The sequence below is a fragment of the Colletotrichum fructicola genome, assembly GCF_000319635.2.
Source record: "Colletotrichum fructicola Nara gc5 chromosome Unknown KSG_Nara_v1_contig05, whole genome shotgun sequence".
Classification (NCBI taxonomy): Eukaryota; Fungi; Ascomycota; class Sordariomycetes; order Glomerellales; family Glomerellaceae; genus Colletotrichum; species Colletotrichum fructicola.
In genome coordinates this window covers 1,453,954-1,466,191 of record NW_027094055.1, presented here as the reverse complement: position 1 = coordinate 1,466,191, position 12,238 = coordinate 1,453,954, and the positions used below count along the sequence as shown (strand labels likewise).

At 52.8% G+C, this 12,238-nt stretch overlaps 2 protein-coding genes across 2 annotated transcripts; one reads left to right on the top strand and one right to left on the bottom strand.

Moving 5' to 3' along the window:
- Positions 1-469: 469 nt before the first annotated feature.
- isp4-0 (Sexual differentiation process protein isp4) lies at positions 470-2,964 on the bottom strand (the record flags this gene model as incomplete). The annotated part of the gene is made up of 3 exons (XM_032037541.1): positions 470-678; positions 731-2,648; positions 2,707-2,964. The coding sequence occupies 3 exons, from the start codon at positions 2,962-2,964 to the stop codon at positions 470-472; spliced, it is 2,385 nt and encodes a 794-aa protein (XP_031883667.1).
- A 6,762-nt stretch (positions 2,965-9,726) lies between these two features.
- CGGC5_v009081 (uncharacterized protein) lies at positions 9,727-10,288 on the top strand (the record flags this gene model as incomplete). Its single annotated transcript, XM_032037542.1, has 2 exons — positions 9,727-9,897; positions 9,956-10,288. 2 exons carry the CDS (start codon positions 9,727-9,729, stop codon positions 10,286-10,288), a joined length of 504 nt encoding a protein of 167 aa, XP_031883606.1.
- Positions 10,289-12,238: the final 1,950 nt, after the last annotated feature.

The window sequence follows — 12,238 nt, the reverse complement described above, 5'->3', positions numbered from 1 at the left end:
TTGTAAATAATGGGAATGGCCTTGGATGGAGCAAGAGGCGTCTGGTTGATACAATCAATTTATGGTATGGGATTTGGGAGAACGATGGTCTTGGGCGAGTAGATGTAGAAGCGAAATAATTGCAACGCCTCTCCCGATGGCAAAAGCTCGATGCCAGCATTCTGAGCTGAGCAAGCCTTCAACTATATAAACTCGTGTGACAATCTTCTCCAATCACGAGAAAATAAGCCGATCCCCTCCGGGTGGCGTCTTTAGACAGCCCGTGATGTGGGGCCGCATGTTCGGGCTAGTGCACCGGTCTGACTCAAGCATCCACGGGAAGCGGCATTATGCATATTGATCATAAAGATTGAATTACGCTACAAGGACATTATGGTTCGCAATGATGATATCCTGTACCTGTCATCACCAGTAATTATATACGTTGAACGTTGCTCTTCTAATCCAACTGCGATACCGTCTCGCTGGTTTACCACGAAGAAGGTCCGATGAAGGAGCCATCGTCAGGAAGAATCTTCGTGACGGCAGCGCCGTCGGAATCCAGGTTGTTGAACGGGACAGAGTTACCCCACCAGTCAGGGAACTCGGTGTTTGACAGACCCAGAGCAAGGCCGGAGATGACGATGCAAAGGGCGGTACCGATGTCGAGAGCACCGGAGAGGGCGTAGTTGTAGCGAGCTGAGACAGGTTAGCCAGGAGAACCAGGAAGCGAGAAAAGAGTGCGACTTACTCCACCAGCCGAAGAAGCGGCCACGGATCCACCAGTTGAAGATGAGACCGACAATGACCCACTGTCCCAACCACCAGGTGGTAGCGGGAGGGATCATACCGGCGGCACCGAAGATGGCGGGGAAGAAGATGTAGCGCATGATGCTGCGGGGGTAGCGGCGGGCAATGAAGTACTGGACGACGGGGCAGACGAAGCCGATGAGCCAGAACCAGTTGACCCAGGAGTACAGCTGGCCGGCACCGAACATGCGCTTGGGGCCGATGACACCCCAGATAACACTGGCGTTGTAGAAAGTGCGGGCATTGGGGCAGGTGAGACCCTGGGCCTGGGTGGAGGTGCAGACACCCTCGATGTTGCCACGGAGGAAGTTGTAGGAGGCGATTTGAACGAGAGACAGCCAGACGACAGCGAAGGACTGGGCGGCGAACATGGTGCGGGGGGGAATCTTCATGTAGTGGCCGACCTTCATGTCAGACACGTACTGCAGACCGTTGTAGCACAGCATGTAACCCCAGGACTTGAACAGCATCATGGCGACGGGGCGGCCGGGGGTCATGTAACCGACAATCATCTCGGTGACGACGTTGAGACCGGTCTGCTGGTTGGTGACAGCCTGGATGATGCCGACGGGCAGGATGAAGAAGGCGCCGATGAGAATGCAGATGATGTACGCCCACCAGGTCAGGTGGGTGTTCCAGACCTGGCAAGCAATCATGCCGAAGGCGAAGCTGACGGCGAACATGGCCATGAACCACCACTCGGGAGCCTCCTTGTACTTGCGCATAAGCTTAAGGTGGACGTCGGCCTCCTCGTTCTTGGCGGAGCGGGTGCGGGCGATGATGTCGCTGCCGTAGAAGAGGGCGACGTGGGTGAGGGTGGAGATCAGGCCGGCGAAACCCATGCCGTAGCTGAGGGAGAAGGCAGGACCGAGAATGAGAGGGGAGTACTCCTTGTAGGCGGTCTCGTTGAAGGTGAAGTCAGGGGTGAGAATGAGACTGGTGTTGTAAGTCTGGGCGAAGTGGTCAAAGTTGGAGTTGGCGCTGATGGGAAGGTAGCGATAGAACTCAGGACCGCCCCAGGCAAGGCCAATGCAGCCGAGCATCATGATGATGATACCAATACCGACGTTGGCGATGGCGAAGGCAGGAGTCTGCAGGGGAGACAGCAGGAAACCGGAAATGGTGCTCCAGTCGAAGGAGATGGGGATGAGACCGAGACCGGTCTGGCCACCAAAGACCTGGTTGACGACGACGTTGTTGGGGGCGATCCAGCAGACAAAGGTGAAGATCTGGAGGAACTGGGCAAACACCTCGGGGATCCACTCGTAGACGAAAGTACTGGCAGCCACAATGAGGAAGAACTTGTAGCGGCCAATCCTCCAGCCGTTGGTAAGGGCTGGGTCCGAGGACGAGTGGTCGTGGAGGGAGTTCATGACGGTGGTCGTGACGAGCGTCGCGGGCCAGACCATGGCGGCGGGCCAAACGAGGTAGCGGCGCAGAATACCGGCGATACCCAGACCCATGGCCTGGGTCGAGATGATGAGCAGGATCTGGAAGCCCCAGCCGAAGAACTGCTTGTAGAAGATCTCCTGGGCGAGGAGAATATCGATGGCGTAACTGGCGGTGGCACCGGCGGCGGTCATCATGGTGATGACGGTGTGCTCCTTCATGTTGAAGGGACCGGGGTTGAGCTGAAAAGGAACACCGGCAACGTGCCATGTCTTGTCGGGGAAGACCTTGGCCCAGTAGACACCCGCGGGGTAACTGATCAATTGCACAACGGTCTGGGTGATGATGATAGGGGAGCGACGGAGACCGAGGAGAATGTTGCAAGCGGCGATGATGGTGCACATGATGGCGCCAATCACCCACGCGCGGATTGTGTTGATGGGCAATTCGGGATCGTCGAAGGGTTGGACCTGCGCCAGTCAGTTTCATAGCTCATGTTTTCTGGTCAATTCCGGTGAGCAAACATACCGAAGACCGGACCTCGGGGTAGGGAGAGTCCTCGTGGAGAGCCTCCTCGACGGCCTTCTCCTTCTCGTAGTCGCCGGTTGCCAAGGCCTCCTCGGCGACGTCGAGCTTGTCAATGTCCAAGAACGGATCCCACTTGTGGATCTTCTTGAACTTCTTGAGCTCCGCGTCGGGGTTGACCTCGGCGTCGACGCCGGTCGCGACGGCGTCGACCACGATGGGCCGCTCCGACACCTTGCCGCGCCACTTGCTGAAACCCATTGTCGTTTCTCTCACTGTTGGGCTTGGTGTTGTGGTGGGTGTTTTGAATTACGCCCTGAGTTCTAAGAGACAGAAACTCAAAGGGGGAGAGAGGGTTGAGGTTGTTGGCCGTGACAACTGGAGAGCCAAGAGCAAAAGACGTCCTTCGACGAGGGCGGCGCGTCGAGTTGTATTTAGATGCGCAGCTCATCTGCGGTCGCCTCGCCTCGCCCTTCCCACCACCACCACCACCACCACCACACCCCGTTGTCGACCTCCCATATCGGCGGTCGGTGGGCCGAGATACTGACCTGCCTAATGGAGTCGCACTGCGAAGCGGGCCAACCCCTGGCGGAGCATCGACCGATACGAAATGGCTAGATATTGCGGCCAAATGCGCCCGGAAGCTTGATTCAACTGGGCGCAACGCAGCGCGGGTGTTCGGTTGGGTAACTGGGTTGGCTTGACTTCCTTGACAGGCGCACTGACGTGCCCGATTAACGAAATCGCCCCCAGCTTGTGCCAATCGTTCGTCGCAAAAGGTCCCCTGGCTCGCTATCTCCCACAGATGGACAGATGGACATGCTTCGTCGCCACCGTCTAGAAGGAGGGTGGGCGGTGGGTGGATGGAAAACGGTGACTTTGGACCTTGGGCGTGCCGAAAGAGGAGACAAACATGTCGATTGATAGGATACACCGGCATGAGGAGGCAGCGCACACCACCCACGCTGCAGAGCTAGATGCCTCTAGTCCCGCGTTCGAGACAACCGCGAACGACCGACTTGCTGGAGACAGGCCGCATGGTATGTGGGAGGGTGGTACTCTGGGGGTGGACTTTTGCTTCCGCGTTTCTCCACCCGCTGATAGGGATGGATCATGGGGGGATGCTTGCGCTGACTGGACGATATTATGAGAGGCACGATGTCTGTGGTGCGACTCGAGCACAGTGCCACTAGGTATCCTTCGGCTCTGGAAATGACATGACCAACACCCCGTTTTGATAGGCTATGTCGACTATAGAAGTGGCAGGTATGTGGCGCTCTAAGGGCGGAGCGGTTGGTCGGGAACCATGAGCGTAAATGATCCATCCCGCTGCCACAACCGCCCGCCGGCGCCCTCCGTTGTCGCTCCTCCAGGAACGGAATTCCCATCGCCATCAGCTCATTCCGGCGGACGTCGGCGGAGGTCAACAGAGGAACATTACGAAATGACTACGCCGTTGAGCCAACGAGAGCCGCCTGCTAGATCGATCGCCAAGGGGGCTGGACGCCAAGCTGGAGAGGCAGACAATTCGGAGGACGAACCGGCACGGGATGGCGGCCAAGAAGCACCAAGCAGCAGACCAACACAGTTAAGCAATACCCAAGACGGGTGGCCAAGAACACCAAGGTCGGGGGATAAACAGCTGGGCAACGCCCGCGATACGGTCAACGGCCGAGGGGGAGGAGGGGAGGAAATCGGGGAATGGCCGTTGGCGCCCCCAATTGGACGGCGAGTCTAGCTGCCGTCGCCACTCCCCGAACAAAAAGTCATGCAAAGGGACGCACGAGTGGATCTGCCGCGTGCAAAGGGACCTTGGGAACTATGGGGAACCAGGGAGCTCCCTGTCTAGCCTGGTTCCCTCCCAGGAGGCCAAGACTTTTTGCAGTTAATCATCCGAACGAACCCCTGCAAGGGCACGCGAGACGACGGCCACTCAGAGACCGCAAGACAGGGACGTCTGGTCGACCGTTCAGGAAGGAAGTCGGAAGGGACGGCAGAAGAGCCACCCTCGAGAATCCACGGAGGGAGACACACCAATCAGCTCGGTGGAATGTCATCGCGGCTGTCAGGTTAATGACACAAGACCGACCAACCGATTCAAAAAGTTCCTTCGCTTCCTCCGCAAAGAGGATCAGAGACCCAATCTGCGCCCTTTTGCCCTCTTGCAGACATGAACAAACGTCCCTCTAAGCTGATAGCCGCGCCCTGCTTGACTGGTTTGACTGGATCATGCCTGCGAGCTGAACCCGAGCTGCTGGAGAGGGATGGTTCGTCCGACGCTTTCGATTGGAACTTCCTGTTGGGTGCATCGGCCTTCCATGCATTCAAAAGGTCCCTGGCGTGATTGTTGGCGATGGCGAAGGCCAAACACACGCAAACATGCCGCTAGTTGTGTTTGCTGGTGAGAATGGAAGATGTAATTCACTTTTGCCTGCCGGCGGCCCAGCAAATCATGTTGCCACTGACTCGGGCGTCAACCTCGGCATCTTTCTCGTCGCAGTGAGACCATTGAATGCCTCCGACCGAGGACCTGCTCTTTCGAGCAAACTGTGTCTAATGACAACTGTACGTAAACAGCCTGCACCACCAACAGGCTGGGTGTGTTCCCCAGTGCTGAAATTTAAGGTTATCGATGCCATTTCCAAAAAACGGATTCTTGTACGTAAATCTCCTGTCATTTCCCCAGGTCCCCGCTGGACCGGCTGGAACGGCGTCGAGCACGGTGTCGCGCCTGCACACACCGTACAGCGTGTTCCGAGGAACGGCCCATGGGTAAATTGGACCAGATGAGCTTGTTCAGGCGACCTGCCGCTATTCCGCGTGGGATTATCCAACTTTCCGCAACTTTGCAAGCGAGTTACATTGCAGAAAGATCACTCATGGGGGCCCCGGGAGCTGGATAGTCGTCTTCTCCAATAATCCTTACAAAAATGGCAGCTGAGATGGAGAACGGCTTTGATGTGGCCCCATCCATGATATCCGGTCTCCGAGGACTTGCTCCCAGCATCACCGATGATCGCGGGGTGGGCGAGCCCGGCGGGATCCAGCCCGGTGCAGCTTCAGCGCTGCGCCTTGGGCTAGAGTGACATCCCTTCCAGCCATGCGGGCTAGCCCTGCCGCGGAACTGCTGCAGACAAGTTGGTGCAGAATCATGGATATCTCGGAATCACGACCTGTTTCTATCGATAAGAACGTCCGCCTAATTGGCCTGCTGAAGTCTGGATGGAGACCGAACGGTCCCAGAGATACGAGCTGTGGCCACCTCGACACCACCTCGACGGTTCCCGGCGCCCCGTCTTGCTTCCGTAATCTTGGGTATCTGGAGTTTCAATGCATGATGCAGGCGGGGACCCTGTCCTCGGTTGGAAATCGTACCGACGCCAGAACATTTCGGTGACAATCTGCGGGGAGCTGGAAGCTTGTTTTTTTCCCTCCCTTTTGGCAGTAAGGTGGCGTTGGTCTCGTGGAATGGGGTTCGGACGAATAGGAGGCTCGGTTTTGATAATGTTTGGCGTTGATCAGAGACTTGTCAAGTTTGTCAGGTTGCCACACGGTTACGGCGGCTGCCCGCCTTGCCTTGTTGGTTCTGTGATCGTTGATGCTTTTTGTGATTGTCCGGCTTACGCCCGGTTTACATTCACTTGCCTATTCGGGTCCAACGAGACTACTGAATGAAGGATTCAATGTGTTCCTTCGGCTGAGTTGTCTTGTACCTGGATAAGCGTGGTGTGTTGTAACGTGTCACCGATGATTGTGTGCTCTGATCGGGTGTCTTAGGGGACTGTCGTGATTCAGCGGCCACTGCCCTCCCTCGCCTTACCGAGCGTTGATCAGTGGCCACAATCGGCGGCAGCGATTTTGTCATGGTGAACTCAATGAATTCCCACAGATGTAATGAGAGCGGATCACTGCTGCCTGGTGTTGGAAGTGCTCATTCCGAAAGGCCCACGTCGATTTAACTGCTTCATTATGAACATCGTGATGAGACTTTCGTCATCAAGGCATACGAACTTCCTAATACGTGAGTGAGCTTATTCATGTCTTAATGCCATGATGACACACACGATGCGGAAAACCTGCGTCAGCTTGCCTCGCGGGAAGGCTTCCTTCAAGAACAAAAGGCAAACGCGCATTTGAATAGCCTCTTATCTTGGTAAATGATCTGATTTCAGTCTGGGAGCTCGCTTACCAACCGGTCGTCCAGTGCAGCGGACTAGGCTGCAAGAAGGCGTGACAGCAGGATCAGAATGAATGAAGTCCAGCTCAGAATTATGTCTCTAGGAGCGGTCACTGGCATCGTTGTAGAGGAGAGGGTATCGCTACAACTTTAGGGAATCAAATCTTGAGCCGCGGTAGACGTACGTTATGTTTCGTCGGTTCCAAGGTAGTTATCACTCGTCGCTTGCCGTTGACCGAGTGGGCTCAGACTCATCTCACCAATCCGACTACTAAGCCTACAGACACAGAGGATCTGGTTAGTCGAGTATTCATCAATAGCGGGGAATACTACCAATTGGTTGAACATACCTTCTTACATAAAGCGTCCATCTCTTGCAGTGTGTTCGTATTCTGTGGTGAAAATTGTGCATTTCCAGGCCGTATATGAGAATCCAAGCTCACCCATAATATTAGATATACGTCAAATCATAACTTCTCGCAGGTGTGTGGCATGATCATACACCTGCAGAATGATGCAGCACGATTCATCCACAGACTCTCACGTAAGGCAATGCGAGATCCGATCACCTCGGCCGATTAGCTCGGTGCCTTGCACCGCCGCCGTGGCTGACATGTGCTCTTCCGATCTCCGGGATCCGGCGGGTCACTGCCGAACATCGCCCCACCGCTTGAACTCTCGCATCGCATGCACCAAAACGGAAGTCCCTGCGGAAGTCGCCGTAGCCCGGAACAAGACGGGGGCTGTTGGACCATGCGATGGTTCCGAAAAGTTCCAGAGCAATTGACGTTTTGCCTTTTGTTTCGCAGGCCAATGCTGGTCGCTAGAATGACTGAGTTGCGCAGAAGAAACTATGTACACAATGAGCCTATCGAAGCATCCAGTAGGAATGAGTGACGATGAATAACAAACAGCATCACCAATATGATTGCCATCGACAACAGAACAATTTGTGTAAAGGAATCTCATGGTCTAGCAGAAATAGTTAACTATCTTGAAAAAACTGACAACAAGGCTCTCTGGCCTTCATAGATAGATTGCTTTCTCTGGTCAACAATAATTGGTGTAGAGTTGCTTGTGCAATATGGGAACTATACAACCTCACAAAACGCTCATTAGACTCAAGAAAATTCCTAAAGAGTTCAGATGAAGGCATACTGGTGACTATTGCTTGTGTCGGGTACCTTCGACAATGTCTCAGTGGTCGAGTTCATGTCGCCCTCAACTAGAATGATGCCCCCCGAGTTGAAGTTTCCCACCCTTTGGTTAATCGGTTAGTTGGTTGTCTAGTTGCGTTGAAGTTCATCTGAATCAACTATTACAATGTAAACAATGTTGATAACACCACTTTGTGGCATATTGACGATCTTGAGCTCCACCGGAACAGTCGTATTGGGTCTAGAAGCTAGAAACGTTTTGATCATTCATGAAAACGGTCAGGATCTCGTAGCCAACTGTTAGATTTGAAGATTCTCCTCTAACCGTATCTCAATTGGCTCCAAATATTGAGTTCCCATTCAGTCTCCAACATGACTAGTTTTACTCTCAGATTCCAGAGATCCTCAGTATTTTCCTTGACGATGCCAATCTATCGAGATGTATATATGAAAACCATATCCAGCAACTATCACGTCAATTATTACGGCCTTGAAATCGGTGGCTTTGTATCTAAGTTGTCTGTTGATGACCTCGTAGGATACGATCGTTGCTTCAGAGCAACGGCGGGGCTGACGAGGAAAGTTGAGTTCCCTTTCTGGGAACAGATCAACTACCGGGCAGATGATGCACGAGAGTGGCAATGGCATAATGCTAAAACTCAAGGATTCCTGTTATATGTATTGCTATGTTGTTCAATTCGGAATTTGAATTTCTGTTGAATAGGTCAAATCACCGTCGGTAAACATGTGTGAGTGCGAATGCGAATTGTTGAGGCTGGTGTCGCGCAGCCACGTGAAGCAGCACCGCCAGGCCGAGGCAGTAAAATCGTGGTTACAGAGAAGAAACGTATCCGCCCCGCCCCAGCCAAGGAAACTATCCGAGCAAGAACAGTAGCTCAACAATGCCCGCCAAAACAACAATGCTGGGCGTTTACCAGGGAAGGAGGGTTTCTTCCCTTTCAGCTTCCCCAGCACTAACGGGGTAACGCTTTGTATGGGGACCATTTCCAATAACTGTAAACAACTAATGATGCGATCGTGCGCAATGGCACCGATGCATATCGACCGCCGGCCGAGTGGTCGGCGAATCCATGACCTGCGTCTTCCCTGTCAGAAATGCACATCACAGTTGTTGTGCATGATTATGTTCGGGAAGGTTGTCTCTATTCTCGAAGCTGCTCTGGGTGATCATTGGCACGTAACCTGTTTTTCGGGTCCCATCTCGAATTGGCTTTTCCTTCGGAAACCGAAGGGCTGGACCCCTTTGAGCACCAGCACCCAGGCAGTGGAGGCTGCTCTGCGGACGATTTGCTGCGGAGGATCGCTGGGCGGCCTCCGCATTGTTTCATGTTTCGTGGCCGGACCCTGGCCTCAGCTCCGCGAAGTGCCGGGCGCCTGAAGCTGCGGCTCTGGGAACACGTCATAGCTCAGGGCTACCCCAGACTTGGGTCGTTCATGCTCTAGGGGACAGCTTTGTGTTTGGCGGCTAAGTGGTGTAAGTCATCCGAGGCATCAGACAGCATGTGAATCACGATGTTTTGTTTTGATGAATGATAAAAGGGGCTTCAACACCACGACTAGTGATTGTCTTGGATCATCATCATCACGCAATCTAAACAATACCAACATCGAATCAAACACTACTAAACCAATCACACACACCAAATACCACACCAATCCATCATAATGTCTTTCGCCGATATCTCCAAGAGCTTGAGCGACATTGAGCGCAAGGTCACGAAGTCCAACAAGATCATCGCCAAGGGCGCCGACTTGAACTACAAGGACGCCATCAAGCTGGGCACCAAGTCCAACTCGATCTGCAACACCATCAAGAAGGGCATCAAGGACTACGGAGTGAGTGCCTATAGAACCTTACCCCACTATCTGAGACGCGCTCCTGACACTTGAGTAGAACTTCAACCCCAGCGACGATGAGGCCAAGAAGCTTCTCAACCAGATGAGCACCGTCGTGGATCTGACAGAGACCCAATTGAACTCCATGGTCGCCAACCAGGCTCAGTTCGACAAGCTCAAGGTCGGCGGCTTGGTCAAGAAGAACGTCGAGAAGACTGAGGTGGCCAGCAAGGAGCTGTCCCAGGTCATGGTTTCCAAGGCTCCGGCCGATATTAAGGGTGAGGCTGAAGCTCTGGAGAAGAGACGTGCTGCTGCTTTCGGCAAGGCGACGGCGGCCTTTGCTGGTGCCACGGGCGGTGAGGACGAGCAGCTCGGCGACGACTCCGACTAGACGACTGGAAAGGGTAGATCGCCTGTACGAGCAGAATAGCGAAATACATATTGTCAAGTCAATTTCGGTTCTGAAAGATGCATGTGAAAATTTGTGTAGTGTGAAAGTTCATACGAAGCTAGTTTTTGCATGGATTGAGGGAGACAGATTTTGACAGGTCAAACGGACGTACACTGGATCAGACGAGGGCTGCAGGATGATAACCTATCTACGAGTGAATAACCAAGGTACTGAAGCCAGGCTGATTCAGCTGACTAGAGTGATCATGCATGAGGCAAAGATTCGTCCGGGATTTCCACCCGGAAACGGGGTCTGTGGGGGACGGGCCGAGCCGGTTGAGTGTGGTGGTCCTAAGTGACTAGGGATAATGTCCACTGACTCATTTCAAGCCGAGGCTAGATAAAGTCTTGAGCAGCCTACTCCCTAACTCTATGAACATCAGATATGGTTGTGTAGAAGTCAAAGTAATCGAGGTCGTTTGAAAATGATTGATGTGGTAAAGACTGACGCTAACTCCATCCTCTGATTGTACTAGCTCTTACACGTGGCCCCCCTTCATGTGCATCACCATCAGCCATTTATAATAAAGCGCATCTTCCCTAACGAACGTTGACCATGCCTAACGTGTTCCAACGCCTCCGAACACTGTTTCCATTTTACGAGAAAATGAACATCGTTATAGCTTCGCCGACTTTGTCTAAGATCTCAGAAGGATCCTGGTCGTGCATACTCTTCAGAGTCTCGGATCCGAGAATTTCTGCTAGCTTGAGACGAAAACCCATAGCGTTTGGTTTGGTTCTGTTGTATGGGGTACTTCCGGAATCGCGCGGTATGTTGATTATTTGAAAGTTGTCATTTGAAGCCTGTCTTTGCGTGAGTATGTGTGTCATCTGTATCTACGCTGGCAACGGAGTCGCACAAGAGAAACGTGCTGGGCAAACCTTTAGTTCTTAGAAACAAATTTGCCAAGGTGAGAAACTCTGAAAGAAGGATTAGTGGACTGTTTTTGTTTTTCTTGGTGAATGCAGTGAGAAAAATTGGAAGAAGCTGCAAGGGTGTATGGGTTGACTTAAATGTCAAATCGTAAGCCTTTGAATATGACTACTGCAAAACGTTGAGAATTTGTTGGGATGCAAGGCAGACTAACCACCTATTCAGTACGGTACTACGGTAGAGCTTTTGTGGGTGATCTAGGCCATTGGCGAGGCTCTCAGCGACAGTCACGGGGTCTGTCACCGGGGCTTAACCGCACATTTCATGGCACAATTCAAGCAATTGCCACAGGAAAGGAGACAACATTTAGACGTAGCCTTCGGCAAGTGGATTTTCCGCTGATAATCAGGAAATGAAAAAACTGTTCTGTGGTTGGTAGAGGCCTTGGCGGTGTGGTGAGCGTATGTTGTGCAACCACAGCAAGCTCCCTCTGTGGCGATTCCGACAACTCCGGCTTACACATTTCTAAGTAACTAGGTACAGATTGTTCGAGTTATCTATCATGCCACGTAACTTCGTGGCTCGGCCACGGTCATCGTATTGCCCCCAGCCACAACGAAAGGTAAGTCATCGTGATGTTGAGTTGCTCTCGTCAGACGGCCAGTCCAAAGTAGGCGGAAGGCAAGTACATTCAGAAAGATTGCCGAAGGTGCAGAACTAGAATCGCAATGAGGTGGCAAAGTTCCGGTACGAACGGTCTCAAATATTGCGTAAGACTGAAGAGAGCTTTGCGCTCGGAGGTGTATTTTGAGACGCGGAGGCTTGTGACAATCAATCAACCTAAGGGTGACATGGTGAATAGAGATGTAGGTGTAGTACTCCAGTTGTCTATTTCATATTTATGGAACAGTGAACCGCGTTCTTTTTCAACACGTAGGTTAGTATTTCCTCACGAAAGCTGTTGATACTTCTGCACCCTTCTCTTACTTGGGAATGCCCCATCATCGGTCACAATGT